Here is a 23746-nt window from a genome sequence, read left to right on the forward strand (position 1 = left end):
GAGGGCCCGTTCATTGCTGCTTGCAGCTTTAATTTATTATGGGCATGCCAAGTAGTGGCATGACCATATTGCAATCGTCCAGAATGGCCCAAAAAGCAATGTTGCTAGCGTTTTGCTAACATGCTAAAGTCGCAAAGGTCCCACTGCGCACCAGCGGGTGTAAAGCATGACCCCGCTCTGTTGTGGAAAAAAAAAATCCCCAAAAAATGAAACACGGCCGAGAAAACCTGAAAAATGAAGGCGTTAAATTAGTATCTAGAAAGGTTTCCCTTTTCTTATTATTATTATGGGCATGCCAAGTAGTGGCATGACCATATTGCAATCGTCCAGAATGGCCCAAAAGGCAATGTTGCTAGCGTTTCGCTAACATGCTAAAGTCACAAAGGTCCCACTGCGCACCAGCAGGTGTAAAGCATGACCCCGCTCTGTTGTGGGAAAAAAAAATCCCCAAAAAATGAAACACGGCCGAGAAAACCTGAAAAATGAAGGCGTTAAATTAGTATCTAGAAAGGTTTCCCTTTTCTTATTATTATGGGCATGCCAAGTAATGGCATGACCATATTGCAATCGTCCAGAATGGCCCAAAGTGCAATGTTGCTAACAAGCTAAAGTCGCAAAAGTCCCACGTCACACCAGCGGGTGTACAGCATGACCCCGCTCGGATGTGGAAAAAAAAAATCCCCAAAAAATAAAACACGCCCGAAAAAATGAGGAAAAACATGAAAATGAAGGCGATATATTAGTATCTAGAAAAGGTTTCCCTTTTCTTATTATGGGCATGCCAAGTAATGGCATGACCATATTGCAATCGTCCAGAATGGCCCAAAGTGCAATGCTGCTAACAAGCTAAAGTCGCAAAAGTCCCACGTCACACCAGCGGGTGTACAGCATGACCCCGCTCGGATGTGGAAAAAAAAAATCCCCAAAAAATAAAACACGCCCGAAAAAATGAGGAAAAACATGAAAATGAAGGCGATATATTAGTATCTAGAAAAGGTTTCCCTTTTCTTATTATTATTCTTATTATTCCGCACTTTTTTTCGTCCGTTAATACGGCCTGAACCGCAACGTGCACCCATGCATGGCATACATCGTTGGATGCGTCTCCATCGTGATTCGATGGGTATTACTTTTCTCAGTAATAGGGGTTACCGTGGCAACGCTAGTTGCCAAAAAGCAAAAAAAAAGGCGGAAATTCCCGCGCTTATTGCTCGGCCGAACTTTATTGTAGAGACATCGTTCAAACTTTGAAACACTCGGCCCGATAGTCTTTAAAGGACCATACAACTTCATCATGCTAGTTATTACGGTTTTTGCGATATTTAACTTTCAATTTAAAAAAAAAATCACTTTTATTTTGGATGCTTGTTGCTAGGCAACGGTTTATCGTACAGACATCATTACAACATTGACCAACCCGGGACGCTTTGTACTGCAACATATTTTAGTCTCGTCATGCTAGCTATTACGGTTTTTGAGATATTTCACTCTTCTCATTTTGATGCTAACGGAACTTCGGATGCTTGTTGCGCGGCAACGCAGTATCGTAGAGACTTGGTTCCAACGTTAAAAGACTCAGCTTGATGTGGACTACACCATACTGAGGTCTCATTACGCTGTCGTTTACAGCTTTGGAGATATTGAAGCTAAATTGTCCCATTCTATCCTATGGGGCTTGTTACCATGGCAACAAAAACCTAATGCTGCTCGGACCGCAATGTGCACCCATGCATGGCATATATCGTTGGATGCGTCTCCATTGTGCCTCAATGGGCATTACTTTTCTCCGTCAAAAGTGTTACCGTGGCAACGCTAGATGCCAAAAAGCAAAAAAAAAGGCGAAAATTCAGACGCTTATTGCTCGGCCGGACTTTATCGTAGAGACATCGTTCAAACTTTTAAACACTCGGCCTGATTGGCACTAACGGACCCTAGAACCTCATTATGCCAACTTTTAAAGTTTTTGCGATATTGACCTTTCTTTTTTTTTTAAATTTCCGTTTGACTTTGGATGCTTGTTGCTAGGCAACAGATTATCGTAGAGACATGATACAAATGTTCCCCGACTCGGCAAGCTGTGATCTTCAACATATTCCAATTTCATGAAGCTGTGATTTAAGGAAGCTTTAATGTAAAATCCATGCCAAATGGCCCCATTCATTCGGATGTTTTTTTTTTACCACGGTGGAAAAAAACCCTATCCGTTAACGTAGTCTGAACCGGAACGTGCACCCATGCACGGCATACACCGTTAGATGCTTCTCCATCGTGCCTCGATGGGCATTACTTTTCTCAGTCAAAAGCGTTACAGTGGGGACGCTAGACGGCAAAAAGCGCGCCCCATTAATAGCTATTGGGAGCACAGGAATGAATGCAATACAACCGTAAACACCTCAAACTGACATAGAACCGCCCCGAACACAAACACTACAGCCCTAAACCAAAGCGGCGAGAGGGGACGAATGGGCAGTAGGGCATGCCCATATCAAAATTTCCAGAAATTTTCTAGTTATTATTATTCTTATTCCGCACTTTTTTTCGTCCGTTAATACGGCCCGAACCGCAACGTGCACCGATGCATGGCATACATCGTTGGATGCGTCTCCATCGTGATTCGATGGGCATTACTTTTCTCCGTAATAGGGGTTACCGTGGCAACGCTAGTTGCCAAAAAGCAAAAAAAAAGGCGAAAATTCCCACGCTTATTGCTCGGCCGAACTTTATCGTAGAGACATCGTTCAAACTTTCAAACACTCGGCCCGATAGTCACTAAAGGACCATCAAACTTCATCATGCTACTTATTACGGTTTTTGCGATATTTAACTTTCAATTTAAAAAAAAAATCTATTTTATTTTGGACGCTTGTTGCTAGGCAACGGTTTATCGTACAGACATCATTACAACATTGACAAACCCGGGACGCTTTGTACTGCAACATATTTTAGTCTCGTCATGCTTGCTATTACGGTTTTTGAGATATTCCACATTGTTCATTTTGATGCTAACGGAACTTCGGATGCTTGTTGCGCGGCAACGCGGTATCGCAGAGACTTTGTTCCAACGTTAAAAGACTCAGGTTGATGTGGACTACAACATACTGAGGTCTCATTACGCTGTCGTTTACAGCTTTTGAGATATTAAAGCCAAATTGTCCCATTCTATCCTATGGGGCTTGTTACCATGGCAACAAAAACCTATGCATTTGTATGGGAGAGCATGTGAATAAACAATCTGTTAATACTGCTCGGACCGCAATGTGCACCCATGCATGGCATATATCGTTGGATGCGTCTCCATCGTGCCTCGATGGGCATTACTTTTTTCAGTCAAAAGTGCTACCGTGGCAACGCTAGATGCCAAAAAGCCAAAAAAAAGGCGAAAATTCAGACGCTTATTGCTCGGCCGGACTTTATCGTAGAGACATAGTTCAAACTTTCAAACACTCGGCCCGATTGGCACTAACGGAGCCTAGAACCTCATTATGCCATTTTTTTAAGTTTTTGTGATATTGACCTTTCATTTTTTTTTTTTTTTTCCGTTTGACTTTGGACGCTTGTTGCTAGGCAACAGATTATCGTAGAGACATCATACAAATGTTCCCTGACTCGGCACGCTGTGACCTTCAACGTATTAAAATTTCATGAAGCTGTGATTTAAGGAAAGTTTAATGTAAAATCCATGCCAAATGGCCCCATTCATTCGGATGGGTTTTTTAAAACCATGGTGGAAAAAAAAACTATCCGTTAACGTAGCCTGAACCGGAACGTGCACCCATGCATGGCATACATCGTTGGATGCGTCTCCATCGTGCCTCGATGGCGATTGCTTTTCTCAGTCAAAAGCGTTACCGTGGGGACGCTAGACGGCAAAAAGCGCGCCCCATTAATAGCTATTGGGAGCACAGGAATGAATGAAATACAACCGTAAACACCTCAAACTGACATAAAACCGCCCCGAACACAAACACTGCAGCCCCAAACCAAAGCAGCGAGAGGGCTCGAATGGGCGGTAGGGCATGCCCATATCAAAATTTCCAGAAATGTTCTAGTTTTTATTATTCTTATTATTCCGCACTTTTTTTCGTCCGTTAATACGGCCCGAACCGCAACGTGCACCCATGCCTGGCATACATCGTTGGATGCGTCTCCATCGTGATTCGATGGGTATTACTTTTCTCAGTAATAGGGGTTACCGTGGCAACGCTAGTTGCCAAAAAGCAAAAAAAAAGGCGAAAATTCCCGCGCTTATTGCTCGGCCGAACTTTATCGTAGAGACATCGTTCAAACTTTGAAACACTCGGCCCGATAGTCTTTAAAGGACCATACAACTTCATCATTCTAGTTATTACGGTTTTTGCGATATTTAACTTTCAATTTAAAAAAAAAATCACTTTTATTTTGGACGCTTGTTGCTAGGCAACGGTTTATCGTACAGACATCATTACAACATTGACCAACCCGGGACGCTTTGTACTGCAAAATATTTTAGTCTCGTCATGCTTGCTATTACGGTTTTTGAGATATTCCACATTGTTCATTTTGATGCTAACGGAACTTCGGATGCTTGTTGCGCGGCAATGCGGTATCGCAGAGACTTGGTTCCAACGTTAAAAGACTCAGCTTCATGTGGACTACAACATACTGAGGTCTCATTACGCTGTCGTTTACAGCTTTTGAGATATTAAAGCCAAATTGTCCCATTCTATCCTATGGGGCTTGTTACCATGGCAACAAAAACCAATGCATTTGTATGGGGGACCATGTGAATAAACAATCTGTTAATGCTGCCCGAACCGGAATGTGCACCCATGCATGGCATATATCGTTGGATGCGTCTCCATCGTGCCTCGATGGGCATTACTTTTCTCAGTCAAAAGTGTTACCGTGGCAACGCTAGATGCCATAAAGCAAAAAAAAAGGCAAAAATTCAGACGCTTATTGCTCGGTCGAACTTTATCGTAGAGACATCGTTCAAACTTTCAAACACTCGGCCCGATTGGCACTAACGGGCCGTACAAGCTCATTATGCCAATTATTAAAATTTTTGCGATATTGACCCTTCATTTTTTTTTTTAATTTCCATTTGACTTTGGACGCTTGTTGCTAGGCGACAGATTATCGTAGAGACATCGTACAAATGTTCCCCGACTCGGCACGCTGTGGCCGTCAACATATTCAAATTTCATGAAGCTGGGATTTAAGGAAATTTTATGTCAAAATCCATGCCAAATGGCCCCATTCATTCGGATGGGATTTTTTACCACGGTGAAAAAAAAACCTATCCATTGTCATTGTCTATCATGTAGCCTGAACCGCAACGTGCACCTATGCATGGCATACATCGTTAGATGCGTCTCCATGTTGCCTCGATGGGCATTACTTTTTTCAGTCAAAAGTGTCACCGTGGGGGGCGCTAGACGCCAAAAAGCGCGCCCCATTTTTAACTATTGGGAGCACAGGAATGAATGCAATACAGCCGTAAACACCTCAAACTGACATAGAACCACCCCAAACACAACCACTACAGCCCCAAACCAAAGCAGCGAGAGGGGTCGAATGGGCGGTAGGGCATGCCCATATCAAAATTTCCAGAAATTTTCTAGTTTTTATTATTATTCTTATTCCGCACTTTTTTTCGTCCGTTAATGCGGCCCGAACCGCAACGTGCACCCATGCATGGCATACATCGTTGGATGCGTCTCCATCTTGCCTCGATGGGCATTACTTTTCTCCGTAATAGGGGTTACCGTGGCAACGCTAGTTGCCAAAAAGCAAAAAAAAAGGAGAATATTCCCGCGCTTATTGCTCGGCCAAACTTTATCGTAGAGACATCGTTCAGACTTTGAAACACTCGGCCCGATAGTCTTTAAAGGACCATACAACTTCATCATGCTAGTTATTACGGTTTTTGCGATATTTAACTTTCAATTTAAAAAAAAAATCACTTTTATTTTGGACGCTTGTTGCTAGGCAACGGTTTATCGTACAGACATCATTACAACATTGACCAACCCGGGACGCTTTGTACTGCAACATATTTTAGTCTCGTCATGCTTGCTATTACGGTTTTTGAGATATTCCACATTGTTCATTTTGATGCTAACGGAACTTCGGATGCTTGTTGCGCGGCAACACGGTATCGCAGAGACTTGGTTCCAACGTTAAAAGACTCAGCTTCATGTGGACTACAACATACTGAGGTCTCATTACGCTGTCGTTTACAGCTTTTGAGATATTAAAGCCAAATTGTCCCATTCTATCCTATGGGGCTTGTTACCATGGCAACAAAAACCAATGCATTTGTATGGGGGACCATGTGAATAAACAATCTGTTAATGCTGCCCGAACCGGAATGTGCACCCATGCATGGCATACATCGTTGGATGCGTCTCCATCGTGCCTCGATGGGCATTACTTTTCTCAGTCAAAAGTGTTACCGTGGCAACGCTAGATGCCATAAAGCAAAAAAAAAGGCAAAAATTCAGACGCTTATTGCTGGGTCGAACTTTATCGTAGAGACATCGTTCAAACTTTCAAACACTCGGCCCGATTGGCACTAACGTGCCGTACAAGCTCATTATGCCAATTATTAAAATTTTTGCGATATTGACCTTTCATTTTTTTTTTTTATTTCCATTTGACTTTGGACGCTTGTTGCTAGGCGACAGATTATCGTAGAGACATCGTACAAATGTCCCCTGACTCGGCACGCTGTGGACTTCAACATACTCAAATTTCATGAAGCTGGGATTTAAGGAAATTTTATGTCAAAATCCAGGCCAAATGGCCCCATTCATTCGGATGGGGTTTTGTACCATGGTGAAAAAAAAAACCTATCCGTTAACGTAGCCTGAACCGGAACATGCACCCATGCACGGCATACATCGTTAGATTCGTCTCCATCTTGCCTCTATGGGCATTACTATTCTCAGTCAAAAGCGTTACCGTGGCAACGCTAGATGCCAAAAAGCGCGCCCCATTAATAACTATTGGGAGCACAGGAATGAATGAAATACAAGCGTAAAAACACCTCAAACTGACATAGAACCACCCTAAACACAACCACTACAGCCCCAAACCAAAGCAGCGAGAGGGGACGAATGGGCGGTAGGGCATGCCCATATCAAAATTTCCAGAAATTTTCTAGTTATTATTATTATTACTCCGTTGTTTTTTTTGTTATCGTGAATACATACATCTGCAGCATGGAAACCAAAATTGTTAAGTGGGTGGGAACCTTTTTCCATCATCCTAAATTTGCTGCACTTGCAGCAAGCTGTGAGTTTATGTTTAATAAGGGCATATCTCAAGCCATTTTCACTCAGCCAGTATTGTTACAAGAGACCAATCGGATTCAAAGCCAGTGATTTATGACCACCAGTTAATTTAATTTCTTCTTATATCCAATTCAAGTGTGTCTTGATGGCGCTGTAGAACACACGCCTGCTCTGGTCTCCACTTTCCATCAGTTCTGCTCATGCTGACTTTTGACAATCTCTTCTTCTTTTCATTCAATTCATTTTGAATTTGAACACAGTTTTTAATTATAGTTTAATAAGATTTCAGCATGCTTCACTACAGCTTGGATTTGTAAATAAAAGGTGACGACTACCTGTAGAGCAGTAAACGGCAGCTGGGGTGCTAAAACAGCCAGCTGTTGACCTCCTTTTTCTTTTTTCTTAACGAGGAGGATGCTCAGTTGCAGCCGGAGAGCCAGGTGTTGTCTTTTCGCAGCCGATATCATGCCGGCGTTGGCCTCTAAATCCTCAGGAAACACGCAGGCAGGTTGGGTCTTACTTAGAGGTTGTTCCACTGACCCCAAGTGGGAAAAAACCAGGTAGAAAATCCCAACTCTCAGGAGTCTTAACGCAATATAACGACGCTATCGATGTAATTACGAACCCAAGTCTCAGGAAATGAGCAGGACAGGCTCCACTAATCTCTGTGTGCGCTCCTCTTCAAACTCATCATCTTTTTTCGTGTCTCCATTAAAACAGAAGACCCTCTGGGAGCAATGTTATTAAGTCCTGATATTAAGAGTGCAGTCAAATCAGGATAACTGGTTAGACTGGATGAAGGTGAACGCATTAATGCTCAGCTCTATTATCTGTCCTGTCGCTTTGTTTTGTTTTGTTTTTGTTTAGATCAGAGGTTTTCAACTGGTTTATACCATTATAACCAGAGGTGTCAAGTAATGAAGTACAAATACTTCATTACTTAAGTAGAAATTTTGGTTATCTGTATTTCACTGGAGTAATTATTTTTCAGACGACTTTTTACTTTTACTCCTTACATTTTCACGCAATTATCTGTACTTTTTACTCATTACATTTTAAAAACAGCCTCGTTACTCTATTTCATTTGGGCCTTTAATAAAAACTATCCAGTTAAATTGCTCCATCCGGATAGAGTGAATTTGGTTGTGGTTGTTTCAGATGTTCTTGTCCAGTTTTGTTCTTACATCCGTTCCCTCAGATTCCTGCAACTAAACTTGGATGTACATTCCAATAAAGGTTAGGATAAATGATAACATGCCTCTGAAGTTTGACTTTTTGCACCATTACAATACTTATAGGCAACTAGTCATCATATCTCCTGCTCTCTGAAACACATGTTAATGCTCAATAGTACACATATATGCTTCTTTAATATATTTGTATTATACTAAGATACATTCATTTTCAATGGCTTTTGTCCTTAATGGCTTTTTCCCCCTTACATTACTTTTACTTTTATACTTTAAGTAGTTTTGAAACCAGTACTTTTATACTTTTACTTGAGTAAAAAACTTGAGTTGATACTTCAACTTCTACAGGAGTATTTTTAAACTCTAGTATCTATACTTCTACCTGAGTAATGAATGTGAATACTGAAGACACCTCTGATTATAACCAAGAAGCAACTCGGGGACCAACTGCTTTTGGGGTTTGTTTTATTTTGCACCTTGCTTTTAAATAATAATATGGGCCTATATAGACTATTTATTTGCATCAGTGTCTTTTTTTATTTGCACCTTTTGCTATATATATTTAAAAAAAAAACACAATGAAAAATGAACAATAGGAAGCCAAGAGGGCTTATAATATTACAAAGTTCACTCTCACTCATTTGACATATAATTTGGATGGGTAAGTTATTCACAAAAATGAATAGTAAATGGAAAATAAATTGAGTCTAAAGAATAAATACAGGACTGTCTCAGAAAATTAGAATATTGTGATAAAGTCCTTTTATTTTCTGTAATGTAAAAATGTCATACATTCTGGATTCATTACAAATCAACTGAAATATTGCAAGCCTTTTATTATTTTAATATTGCTGATCATGGCTTACAGCTTAAGAAAACTCAAATATCCTATCTCAAAAAATTAGAATATTCTGGGAATCTTAATCTTAAACTGTAAACCATAATCAGCAATAATAAAATAATAAAAGGCTTGAAATATTTCAGTTGATTTGTAATGAATCCAGAATGTATGACATTTTAGTTTTTTTAATTGCATTACAGAAAATAAAGAACTTTATCACAATATTCTAATTTTCTGAGAAAGTCCTGTATATATTTTTTAAATTATTATTGTTTTCCATTTACAATTTCACGGACCACCTGCAATACCGCCACGGACCACCAGAGGGCCGCGGACCACCGGTTGACAATCCCTGGTTTAGATGATCATATCTAATAAAATAACTCTGTTTCTGTGTGTCGTTTCAGAGCTGAATGACACCGTGAGTGACAACGATACAGTCGGACACATTGTCCAGTACATCATGAAGAACGAAGGTACGTGTCCACCACTCATGCAAAGAACAAGCATGGAAAGTATTTTTCAACTCCCATCTCTTGTCTACGTCGTAGAGAGCACTCGGTTTTCACCCCGCGGGCAGGAAGGAAGTCTGCGCTGGAGTGTGAGCGCTGCTGAGAAGAGTTTGGCTTCAGGATTTAAAGTCTTTCCTGGAAGTTCATCTCCAGGCCAACTCCGCAGGAATTTTACGACACCATTAGTAATGCCAGAAGTTGACTGAATAAAGCTTATTTCTCTAAAGTGAATAGAAGGGAATACTGGCAAATATTTATTATTTTTCCGAGCTGCCACGTGGAGCTGAATCTGTAATAATTTATCACAAGTAGTCACAAAGGAGAGGAGTATTGTACAAGTGTACAATAGGCGCCATTCTAAGAAAGGTCCCCGTGTAATGGAGCAATACTGACACTTTTGTCTTGAGGTACAAAGAGTATTTGGGTATTTCAGTGAAAAAGAGGATCTTGACTCATCCAAGTGGACTCGTGAGATTTGCTGACAAAAAGACGACATGTTTATTCAAGTTTAGACATCGCTGAAGAGTTCCCAAAGGTCTTTGTTTAGGTGAGCCCTGAGTATTTACTCAGGAGTTGTCCATTGGAGGAGGGAAGTTTTTGTATTTTCTTTATAAAAGACAACTGTGGTTAAGCAGACCTTATTTTTAGTATTCTTTTGGAATATCTTGCCTTTCCAAAGTGTTTAAAAGACAGGAAAAGTGTTAAAGCAACACCAAGCCTGTTGCTGAATGGAAAGGTGTGCAAACGTTCACAAAACAGTGAATCAAACCCGTTTTGAGTTAAAATTTTATATATACGTTTGCAGGAAAATGGATATTAGTGTTGGTACTATGATGAGCAATTACAAGACTGTCTCAGAAAGCCGGTGGGGGCCTTGGGGGCCTGTGGGGGGGGTTACCTCATGGCGGTGGGGGGGGGTGGCTGGGGAGGGCTCGGGCGGGGGGCTGTGGCTGGGGCGTCTCCGGGCCTCCCGGGGGGGGCGGGGCCGTGGACGTGGGGGTCCCACCCGGAGGGCCCGGCCCTGCCTGGGTGGGGGGTGGCTGTCTGCGCTGGGGGGGCATTGCTGCCTTGGTCCTCCGTCGCTGGGCGGGGGCCAAGTGCCCCTGCGGATGTGGGGACTCCGGGACCCTTGGGGTGTCCGCCGGGGTGGCCTCGGGGGGGGTGGGGCCGGGTCCGGGGAGCGGGCTTCCCCTGACCGGGGGGTGCACGGGCGGGCGCGACGGCGGGGTGGCACCATTCCCAGGTATCTATGTCTTATGTTGTCAGTATGAATGGGAGGATGTTGGACCGTTTCCTCCTCCGTCTGGGGGCTCCGGCGGCGCCGGGGGCGCCCTTGGAGGTGCGGTGGGGCCCTTGCCCGGCTCGGGGGGCCGGCCCCCGTCTACTGGACGGCCGGTGGGGGGACGCGGGTGTCTTATCAGGGCCGGCTTTGCTGGTCCTGCTTCCTGGCTTCGGCCTCCGCTCCCCCTCTTGCCCCCCCTACACGATTCATACGCACATAGGCGAAAGGCGGGGGGTCCGGGTCGTGGGGGGCACTGTCCCGCGGGGCCTGGTACTCCCCGCCTCACGGTTTTAACAGCAAAATAGACACTGCACATTCAACACTTAATAAATACATTTGACAAGGACACGTAGTTCGGGAGGGGGGGGGGGGTCTGTGTCAATCGATACTTGGCCCTCCCTCCTCCCTGTTTTTATGGCATTAATCACATGCACTCAACACAAGGGGCGGGAGGGGGTCCCACATCACCCGCGTTCCCTCACCGGCCTGGGCCTGGGACGGGTGGGTCGGGTTACCCGGGCCTGGCGGGGCCCGCCGTGCAGCCTGGGGTGCCTTCTGGCGGTGCTGGATCCCCCCGGGGAGGGGGAAACGGTGCGTGATTGTATGTCTGTGTCGGTGAGAATGCGGTATGGAAGGGTCCTGCCATGGAGGATTTGAGCCTCCATTGGCAGGACATCAAAAACTTAATAATTTATCAATATTATATTATACAAAGATGGTTATTATTATTATTATTATTAGTATTATTATTAGTATTATTATTATTATTATGTATAGTATATTATATTATTATTAGTATAGGTATCGGATAGGTGAATGGATGAATGAATGGGATGCCTGGGTCTGGGGCCCTCCGTTGTCGGGCCTGCGCGGGTGTCGCCTTGTTGGGGGGTTCCCTCTCTCCGGGCCCGTCTCCGGTCCCCCCCGCTGCCTCTACGGCGGGGCGCCCCTCTGGTCTTGGAGGGCCACTTTCGTGGGGGACGGGTGCGCCTGCCCGCGTCGGCGGCCGGGGCGGCTCTGTCTCTCCGGGCGGGCTGGCCCCCTGCCGGGTGGGGGTCGCTGGCCTGAAGGGTGAGGGCCTCCTGGCCGCGTGTCCGGCCCGGACCGGGTGGCCGGGGATTGCCTGGGTCGCGGTCCGCCGCCGCGGGGTCCCTGGCTGCTTCTTTCCGCGCCGTGGGGGCCCCGCCCGCGGGCCCCCTCGGCCGCCGCCGGGTGGGGGGGGGGGCCTCGCAGGCGGTGGGTTGCCTCCCTCCTACTTCTCCCCTCTGTGGGGTTGCCGGTGGCCTGGGTTCCGGGCTCTTCCTTGTCGGCCTCTGGTCTCACGGGTGGCGGGGTTGCTCCCCCCCCTCCCCCACTATAGATACACTTCAGGTGGAGCTTTGTTTGGTTTATTACACACACACACACACACACACACACACACACACACACACACACACACACACACACACACACACACACACACACACACACACACACACACACACATATAGTAATTTAGTCACACGCATACACACACACACACACACACACACACACACACATGCATGATCATATACATACACACACACACACATAGACATACACACTGGCTTGTTCACCTGCATGCTGGCTCTCTAGTTTTTGGGTTTAGTTAGCGGTAGCGATAGCTTAGCTCAGACTGCGATCAGATCTCAAGATTTAGGTCGATTGCTGTTCGTGTTTTGGATGGCTCCGTGCCGGTTTCGTGCTTTGTTTGTGGTTTTTTTGTTGCAGATTTCCAGTGCTTGACGTGTGTCTCCGTGTGTTCCTGCTTCCTGGATTGGCAGTGGATGTCGTCACCACCCCCCCCCACCCCCTCCCCCCCCAAAAAAAAAAAAAAAAAAAAAAAAAAAACCACTGGGTTTGTATGTGTATATTTATGTATGTGTACGCATATGTGTGCGTATATATATGTATATATTACATATAGTAATAATGCACATAATACACTTTTGGTTTCTACCGTCATGGTATCAATCAATAATATGTGTGCAGACAAGGTTTAAGAAGGAAGAAAAAAAAAAAAAAAAAAAAAAAAAAGACTGTCTCAGAAAATTTGAATATTGTTATTTTCTGTAATGCAATTATAAAAAACTAAAATGTCATACATTCTGGATTCATTACAAATCAACTGAAATATTGCAAGCCTTTTATTATTTTAATATTGCTGATTATGGTTTACAGTTTAAGAAAACTAAAATATCCTATCTAAAAAAATGTAAATATTCTGGGAATCTTAATCTTAAACTGTAAGCCATAATCAGCAATATTAAAATAATAAAAGGCTTGCAATATTTCAGTTGATTTGTAATGAATCCACAATGTATGACATTTTAGTTTTTTTTTTAATTGCATTACAGAAAATAAAGAACTTCATCACAATATTCTAATTTTCTGAGACAGTCCTGTATATTGGTGTATTCAGCCTCTGACACGACTCCAATGTTATTCCACTATAGCGATAGTGTGCATAAGGTCCCTACTGACAAACCAAAGGGGATTTTAATTTAGGAAGTGGACAGAAAGGAGAGTGTGTGTACAGCCAGATGTTTTCCATCCTGCTACACGCTTGTTTACGTTGGCTCAAGTCGGTGCTTGGATATTTACAATAAAACAGATGCTCGTGAGGAGAAAACGTCGCTTGTTATTTTGCTGCAAATCGGATCTTGTTAAGGTTGCTTTGATTCATGCCGTGTTGGTCCTTAGTGAAGTTTCCACTCTCACCATCTAACACGGGTCGGCAACCCGCGGCTCTAGAGCCGCATGCAGCTCTTTAGCGCCGCCCTAGTGGCTCCTGGAGCTTCTTCAAAATTGTTTGACCTTTTTTTTTTTTTTCTCTTTTTTTCTTTTTTTCCTCTTCTTTTTTTCTTCCTTTTTCCTTTTTTAATCTCGAAATTTTGACTTTTTTCTCAAGATTGTACTTCAACATTAATCTCAACATTTTGACTTTTTTCTCAAAATTTCGACTTTTATCTCAACATATCGACTTTTTTTCACGTAATTTTGACTATTTCCTCGACATTTTGACTTTTTTCTCAACATTTCGACTTTTTTCTCGAAATTTTGACTTTTTTTCTCGACATTTCGACTTCTTTCTCGACTTTTTTCTCAAGATTGTACTTCAACATTAATTTTGACATTTCGACTTTTTTCCCGAAATTTCGACTTTTATCTCAACATTTCGACTTTTTTCACATAATTTCGACTTTTTTCTCAACATTTCGACTTTTTTCTCAACATTTCGACTTTTTTTCTCGAAATTTTGCCTTTTTTCTCGACATTTCGACTTCTTTCTCGACTTTTTTTTCAAGATTGTACTTCAACATTAATTTTGACATTTCGATTTTTTTCTCGAAATTTCGACTTTTTCTCAAAGTGCATAATGGAAATAAACAAAAACTTCACCCAGTTATAACTAATATAGAAACATGCAGCATGTGTTGCCTTCATTCTAAGGCTTATACAAGACTTCATGTTTTGCGGCTCCAGACATATTAGTTTTTTGTGTTTTTGGTCCAATATGGCTCTTTCAACATTTTGGGTTGCCGACCCCTGTACTAGCAGCTGGGTTTGAGTGGAAGTTGAAGGAAAATGAAGGAGGAGAGGAATGAGGCTATATACCAGATGTTCATGAGGAAAATGTTGCTCTCTTTTTGAATGTATAGATCAGGATTGATTAATCATAGCTCAGGTTTTAGGCGACCGTTTCCTTCGTCCGGCTGCATCACCTAAAACTCAATCACTCACGTCTTGATAATATCCCTCTCCGTAAAATGTTTCTGCATACAGAAGGTGAATCGGATGCTTCTCTTGAGGTGTGCTCAGATATATCTTATCTGTCACTATTGATCCCTGAATGAATGAGTTCCTGAAAGCTCCCGGATGATGAATGTGCAGCGCGACACATTGGAGGCAGCGCCGCATTTCATTGTATTGTCTTCCTGACGGATCACCAGTGTCCCGAGCTGTTAGTTTAAATTTCTTTTTTCCACCTCTTCAGCTGACTCATGAGTGCCCTCGTATTAACAATCGAAGAGTCACGTCCATACGAGCCGTGACTCAAGCTCAGCGTCTTTATGCGGACATGCTGCGATGCACGTTTTCCTGCCGTGAAATAGTCCCTTTATGATGTGCTGTGAAACACTTGTAGCCCTTATCTTGAACAACTGGAGACTGTTTATAAACAACTGCAGGCAGCGGTTGTTTTTCCTTTGGAAGGAAACGGTTATCTGAAGCTTGTTTCAACTTGATATTTTCATAGACGACAGGAATTTGTCCTGAAGAGAAGAGAAAAACAGACGTTAGAGCTGAGGAAGTGGAAAACGGCGGCCTGCACGAGTTTGACGGAGCAAACACTGGCCTTTACGGCCGATCCAAAGACATACATGTGCCATTTATCCGTCAATGACGCAATGAAACAAATGAACTTCTAATTTTACTCCCGTTGGTGCCGTCTTTCTCTTAAAGTACCAAGAAAAGCAAAGACAGGAGAGTTGAGGGGAAAAAGAGTCATATGAGAAATGGTTGCACTTGTAAATGCTGATCACAAAAACATTTTCTGACCCTTGACCCTGAAAATGTTTTGGGAAGTTGCTTTTTTACCCTTCAAGTGAGCAAATGACCCGAGACAGTTGAAGGAAAATGTTTCTTAAACCCCTACTGCAGGGGTGTCAAACTCATTTTGCTTGGCGGGCCAGATTTGACCAATTTTTTTCTCGCGGGCCGCACGCTCAAAATAACAAACAGTGCGAAATGTTTTTTTTTCTAATTCTTTTTTTTTTACTATTGTTATCTAATCCAATATCAGTTTAGTTAATTTTAAAGGAAATATGCACTTTGTTTACACTCTAATTATGTAAAATATATTTCTTCAGGATCTTTTCTTTAAATTTCTCGTTTTTTTTCAAATTATGTAAGATACTTTTAATATCATTTTACAAAGATAAACAGAAACAAGTATGTTTTTTTTTTTTTATATTTCGCTTTTTTATAGGAAATTTAATTAAAAGCAAAATCTTTCTTCTTACATCCGAGAGTGTTTCTTTGTGATTTTGAGATTTTTCCAGTACAATTAAGTGTATTTATTTTTAAAAATTGGCGCGGATATTTACGCCAGTGTGCCGAAAAAGTCAGCACTTCTCTTTTAACTGTTTTACTTTGTCACTATCCTCGTATTCAAAACTGAAATTCTCAGAATAAATATCTTCTATCATCTTTTTTAGCAGTGATATTTTTCCTGCGAAAATATAATAGTCAGTTAATAAAAATAAACGACCGTCTACAAAGAAATAAAATCGGCAAATGCATTCTAGAAAACTAAATAAATGTCGAAAACTACTCTCTTTGTGGAATAACGATGGATTTGTAGAAGAAATATATTATCGGATATGCTGCGATTCATGGCAATTATTTATGCCTTCCTTTTTAGTAAATTAACATTTCGTTTTTTTGCGTTGGAAACTTCTCGCGGGCCGCATGAAAACCTCTCTCGGGCCACATGCGGCCCATGAGCCGCACATTTGACACCCCTGCCCTACAGCCTCTTCATGGCATTAGGCCGAGGAGGAGGAGGAGGACTTGTGCATATTTATGTAAAATCATTACATGAAACTACACAAGTGGCCTCATATTTCTCAGGCTTTCCCCCTCTATGCACAGATTTCTACGTGTGTGTGCACTACAGTACGTGCTGATGGTGAAGTCGGTGAATGCATCGGGGTCTGGCATTAGGGAAATATGTCCCTGGCTGCAAATTATGTAAATCTGACTCCGAGCTGTCGGCTCTGCAGTAATGTTTCTTAGCCCATAAGCAGACGATGGCGGTTGATGTATGTGAGCAATGAGAGAGATTCAAAACTTTATCTCCCACGCCTGAAGGCTTGACCGCCTTTAAGGCCGTTGAGTCAAATTCCAGACATAGTTAATTTCATCATAGGTATTTTTTTTTTATTTCTTTCCGACTGGTGGATTCCCCATGCTGTTTAGTCATGAGTTTGGTGAATGCATGTGATGCAAGATTTCATGTTATTACAGATTTTCTGGAGCATTCTCCTCACCACTTCCCAACTCTGCTCATCTCTTCTCCTTTTTTTTATTCTTTTTTCTCTGGAACGGTCCGTCTTCAGCAAACTCAGACGCCCTAAAAGCCATGGTGCACGACAACAGCATCGACTCGGACGGGTGAGTTTCCTCTTTACTTAAACAATAACAAGAGTTTTCACATCGAATCCTGTTTACATGATTTTTTCCCCATTTTTATAGTGAGCTTTTACCCACTCCCCCCCAACCCCCCACCCTCGCCCCTAGGTATGTTGAGCCACAAATAATAAAATTACTAAGTTAATAAAAATAAAATCCTAGGTTAATAAAGGGGAAAAAGTGAATAAGTAAACTGGTTAAATAATAATAATTAAAAAAAAAAAAAAGGAAAAGAAAAACAGCCTCATATCAGCTTATAGGCCGTCAGGTCACCCACCTTTTCGTTTCATCTCACTCCCACCTCTGGCGTGTTCTTTTCACTTAAAAAAAAGACCTATTTATGTTAAGCATAGGATAAAAAGTTGAACTCGGATTTCTAGGAAGTATTTTCACAATCGTTATTTTAATAGCGGGACTCTTTCCAGCGGCGCATGTGTAAAGCAGCGCTGCGGCTGCGTCCCGTGATCGCGCTGGACCAATAATACAGTTTAAGATTAAGATTCCCAGAATATTCCAATTTTTTTAGATAGGATATTTGAGTTTTCTTAAGCTGTAAGCCATGACCAGCAATATTAAAATAATAAAAGGCTTGCAATATTTCAGTTGATTTGTAATGAATCCAGAATGTATGACATTTTAGTTTTTTATAATTGCATTACAGAAAATAAAGAACTTTATCACAATATTCTAATTTTCTGAGACAGTCCTGTAGGTGTTGTTAAGTAAGTAGATCAAATCCATTTCACTGACAGGGCCATGATTGTTATTAATTTAATTTCAATCAAGATATGGTGAAATAGTCCCAAATAAATATACTTTACATGTGTTATACATAATGGTTTTATATTAACTTGAGGTTAGGTATATTACTTATCATGGTCGTGACATTAATGGGATAGTGTTGCATAGAGATATGTCTAATAATAATGATAAAAACAAAATCACATTATGGGCACTTTTTATTATTTCACTTTAGTTTATAATTCATCTTCATTGTGGCATCATATAACACTGTTTTTAGTCATTTTTGTGCACTTTTCGGCTCATTATATTGTATTTTTCTACATATTTGGGAAGACGAGGTTGCATCCACATGGGATTACGTCAGGTTTGTTTACATCAGGGGCCGCTGTTATTGGTCCAGCGCGATCACGTGACGCAGCCGCAGCGCTGCTTTACACAGGCGCCGCTGGAAAAGTCCCGCTATTAAAATAACGATTGTGAAAATACTTCCTAGAAATCCGAGTTCAACTTTTTATCCTATGCTTTACATAAATAGTTATTTTTTTTTAAAGTGAAAAGAATATACACACCAGAGGTGGGAGTGAGATCCTCTTTCTAAAGACATTTCCGTGGTTGATCTGACGGCCTAAGGTTATAAAGAAAGGAGAAGAAGGGTCACCTGTTCTCTAGGAGACCTCGTCATCATCAGGAATGATAGTAAGTTCTCCTATAATAGTCAGGGGGCAAACCCTAAGATTGATAACTATGCTCACGCTTCTGGGTAAAGTTTGACAACCTTATTTTTTTGTTAGAAGGAACCCCTAGGAGGAATAATAGGGGTGTTGTCATCTTGGATTTTTTTGCTGGTGACCACTGGAGGCGCTGTAACATTCAAATACTCAATTCATGCATATGGTCACAAAAATGGTCAAAATGTACAGTTTATATGCAAAATCTTCAATGTTCAAGATTTTATATTTAGGGAAATGGATAAAACATCAATTTTTTTTTTTTTTTAATTGTATTGCTATATTTTGTCCAATATTGTTTTAAAAAATATGACTTTTTTATAGGCGTTTTTAACACACACATAATAAGTATCTTTTTTTTTTTTGCAGTGAAACACATTTTCTATGAAATCCTGTGTCAAAATCGTCTATAAAAAAGTGATATTTTGTATCCAATATTGGCTAAAATATTACAATATGATTCATGAAGGCTTTTTTAGTATTGTTTTATCTATTTCCTTAGATATACAATGTTTTAATCTTGACAATTATGCATACAAATTGTACAGGTTGACCAAAACTGACCATATGCCTGAATTGAGAACTTGAATATTCTAGCGCCTCTAGTGGTCACCAGCTAAAAAATTCAAGATCACAACACCCCTAATATTCCTTCTATAGATTTGTTCTAACAAAAAAAATAGGTTGTCAAACTTTACCCAGACATGTGAGCAAAAGTCTTAACGGAGGCTCTTTTCTAAAGTTCCCCCTTGACTATAAGGACTAAGGTCCCAGGTATTCTGGAAAGATTTCAGGGATCCTTTCAATGAAAATCTTAACTTTTCTAACTGAAGGCATCGTAAGACATCTCGTATCCAATGGTCATCTCTTTACTTCATTTAAGCAACAAACCTGTGTCGTCTCTGTCCGGTTCTCCAGAAATAATAATGTTAGTAATAATCTCCCCCAGCAGGTGGCAGGGTAAGCCTGCTTGTAAACATGAAGCGACCGGCTCGCGGAGCTCAGAAGGCAATCAGGCCTGATTTCTATTCTGATTCTCTGCCAGATTGGCAGCTCTGATTGAGGGCAGGCTGCTGCGGCCCACATCATTACACCTTATTGTGTGCGCAGTTTTTGGCCGGTTTTCTGTCATGGATCCTCAGCAAGAAAAGTAGAAAAAGTCATATTTAGTTGATTTAACCAAATAGATTTTTATGATTAAAAAATATTGGCACTCTAAAAAAAAGAATTAGCTTCTTTTAAGCTTTAAAAAAAAAGACTTAAGTAGCACACTGAAAGGGGATTGCCCCCCACCCCAATTTTTAATTACCACGACACTTAGTTAAATGATTAAACACTAAACTTTTACTACCTTAAACTGCAATTACTATTGTTATATTAGTTCCAGTAGCCAGTACCAGGACAATTTAATTTGGCTTATTCTTTGTTACAGTCGGATTCAGAGCATATTTACAGGACTGTCTCAGAAAATTAGAATATTGTGATAAAGTTATTTATTTTCTGCAATGCAATTAAAAAAACAAAAACAAAAATGTCATACATTCTGGATTCATTACAAATCAACTGAAATATTGCAAGCCTTTTATTATTTTAATATTGCTGATTATGGCTTACAGTTTAAGATTCCCAGAATATTCTAATTTCTTGAGATATTTGATGGGTATATGGATATTTGAGTTTTCTTAAACTGTAAGCCATGATCAGCAATATTAAAATAATAAAAGGCTTGCAATATTTCAGTTGATTTGTAATAAATCCAGAATGTATGACATTTTTGTTTTTGTAATTGCATTACAGAAAATCACAATATAAGCATTTTTTGAGACAGTCCTGTATTTAAGAGTATAGACTGACACAGTGATTTATTATCTCAACTATATGCAAAAAGTAGCCAAACACAGCAATCATTACTCATCTTAAATGGCTTTTCCCATTTTAATATTGTTGTCTTGGACTGAAACGTCAGGTTGTTATAATGTACTAGTAGGATTACAGAAAATGTAACTTTTTCTTATTATTTTTTATTTTTTCCCAGCTAAATATTAAAGGTCATTTACTGCAAACTCGCCTAACCCTCGCACGTCATTGATTCCAGTGGAGGAAACACTGGAGAAAATGAAGTTTAATTAAACTATGCACAATCCTAACGCTCTGCTTCAAATACTGCGATTCTCTCCGCGCTTTAATAATTCTCTGGTTTTGTCCTGGACGGAGATGAAGTTGTGCTGAGCGTTCGCGGTGCCCTAAAGACGAGCTAGAACTAGCTGTTTTGGTTCTGAAGGGTTTACATGTGTGAAAATAATTACATGATTACAAGTTTTGAGGAGTTGGGAGCAAACCAGTGAGTTTTCAGTTATCAACGTCAGCTTGAAATACAGGACTGTCGCAGAAAATTAGAATATTGTGATTTTTTTGTAATGCGATTTAAAAAAAAAAAAAAAATGTCATACATTCTGGATTAATTACAAATCAACGTAAATATTGCAAACCTTTTATTATTTTAATATTGCTGATCATGGCTTACAGTAGGGCTGTGCGCTTAATCGATTTTAAATCTAAATCCGATTTTATTAATCAAGACGATGTTAAAAAAAGGAAAATCGGAAAATCGATTTTCCTTTTTTGCAGCTGGCTGCATTACAGACAGAGCCCGTCTAGTCATCTTTGTTTGGTCAAGAAAATTGTAAATGTTGTCACATTACTAAACTCAAGGAGGATTTAAAGTATCTTTCAATTGCACTTCATTCCCAATAGGGAAATTTGTTTGCTATTTTTCTTTAAAAATAAAGATAAAATATTTGAAACAATTTATTCCATTGTCTTTTGTAGTTTTACCAAAAAAATCGAAATCGAAAATCGGGTTTTCAGAGAATTTTTTTTTATTTTTGTCCAAAATCGCCCAGCCCTAGCTTACAGTTTAAGAAAACTCAAATATCCTATCTCAAAAAATGTGAATATTCTGGCAATCTTAATCTTAAACTGTAAGCCATAATCAGCAATATTAAAATAATAAAAGGCTTGCAATATTTCAGTTGATTTGTAATGAATCCAGAATGTATGACTTTTTTGTTTTTTTTAATTGCATTACAGAAAATAAAGAACTTTATCACAATATTCTAATTTTCTGAGACAGTCCTGTATGTCAAAAAAAGACCAATTTAAAAGAAAGCGTCACTCTGGAATGCCCCTTTTATCATAAAAGCGGACTAATGTTGACTCAGATTTCCCGCCTTCAGTGGTCTTTGTGCTGTTTTACTCGACAGAGGAGTGAGTGCGGTACGTGAGCACGTGCAGCGCTGCTTTGGCCCTGACATAAGGAGAGGGGAAGGAGTCGGATTGGAGGAGGAGGTTCCTGTGACTGTAGACGAGTCAAAGTAAATTGAGTTAGCCGATCGTGCCGCCCTCCCCCCCACCCCCCCCATCCTTTCTCTGCTGTCATCTTCCTTTCCCTCACTACATATTGTTGTGGAATGAAAGCATTTAGAGTAGAGAGGTGTCCTCTTTTATTGAGTATGTGTGGATAAACGCTGGGAGCGAGAGCGTCACCTCTGAACAGGATTATATAGTGAAGTGCTGCTCAGTTGCATCTCATGTCCTTGGAGGGGAGAAATAAAGAATCAGTGACTACGTTTACATGCAGTCAAAATTGGGGTTATTGCTAATATTCCGGTTACTGAAACATTGGGAATATTCCGTTTACATGGTAATTAATCATTCAGGATATCTGGATCAAACCAGCGACGCGTGTAGCACCCTATAATGTAATAATTTCCTGAAAATGTAATAACGCCTGAAAATGTAATAAAATTTGCACTTAACTCAATCGAAAATGTAATAAAATCCAATAATGTAATAACTTTACCAATAATGTAATAAAATATCCTGACTGATATTGTAATAACATTTTTACCGATAATGTAATAACTTATTACATTATTGGGAATTTATTACATTTTCAGGTGGATCTTTTTTTTTTTTTTCAAAACTGATAATGTAATACTTGACAAATAATGTAATATATATGTTCATTTTCAGTCCAGAGTTCTACATTTTGTGTTTTAAGTATGTAAGAATGTTATATACACTGGATTTGAAACACCAGAATGACTATTGGGTTAAATTGCAGACTTTGAGTACCATGTAATAAATTCTCAATAATGTAATAAGTTATTACATTATTGGTAAAAATGTTATTACAATATCAGTCAGGATATTTTATTACATTATTGGTCAAGTTATTACATTATTGGGTTTTATTACATTTTTGATTGAGTTAAGTGCATTTTTTATTACATTTTCAGGAAATTATTACATTATAGGGTGAAATTATTACATTATAGGGTGAAATTATTACATTATAGGGTGCTACAGACGCGTGGAGAACATCATGACGCAATTACCGTCATTTCTGCTTCTTCTTCCTGTATCCAAATTCAAAACAAATGCTGCTTTGCGCAACTTTTCGCTCACCTTCTTGTAAATCTTGCTATCCCGGTACTTTCTACCGTCTACAAATGCAGAAATGTTCATATCCTTCATTACATTTATGACGTGATTAGTCTTCTCCTCACTCCAAAAGTGTGGCGTGGTCTTGTGTTTCCCCGTGTTGACAGAGGGGGAGTATATGTTAAGTAAATATAATGAAATATGTTAGTTAAGTTTGATTGACATACCCATAGACGGCGGTAATTTTATTTTATTTTAGTTTTTTATTCACTTAGTAGTTGTTGTTTTTTTTAATTTTTTTAAATTTTTAATTTCTTATTTGTGAAGTTATTTCTTGGAAAAAGGGGCAGATCAGATAAGATTCTTCTTCTTTCTGCTCCCTTTTCATTCACAATTTTAATTTGTATTTGTATTGAATTGTTTTATTTTTTGAATTAAATGAAGAATAAATGAAACTAAATGTGTTTAGAAGAACTTCCTAGACTCAAAACACCAGGATTCCTTGTG

General features: G+C 40.2%; 1 protein-coding gene across 2 annotated transcripts in view; it reads left to right on the forward strand.

Moving 5' to 3' along the window:
• The window catches only part of rell1 (RELT like 1), a 55062-nt gene that overhangs the window by 18451 nt on the left and 12865 nt on the right, over positions 1-23746 (forward strand). Inside the window, exons 3-5 of one of the 2 annotated variants that reach the window (XM_061710349.1) lie at positions 9716-9784; positions 17249-17303; positions 22057-22167. In XM_061710349.1, coding sequence (XP_061566333.1) covers positions 9716-9784; positions 17249-17303; positions 22057-22167 — 235 coding nt within the window. The remainder of the gene's footprint in view (positions 1-9715; positions 9785-17248; positions 17304-22056; positions 22168-23746) is intronic. The other variant, XM_061710350.1, reaches the window with a different exon arrangement.

Source organism: Cololabis saira, chromosome 20 (genome assembly GCF_033807715.1).
Source record: "Cololabis saira isolate AMF1-May2022 chromosome 20, fColSai1.1, whole genome shotgun sequence".
NCBI classification, from domain to species: Eukaryota; Metazoa; Chordata; class Actinopteri; order Beloniformes; family Belonidae; genus Cololabis; species Cololabis saira.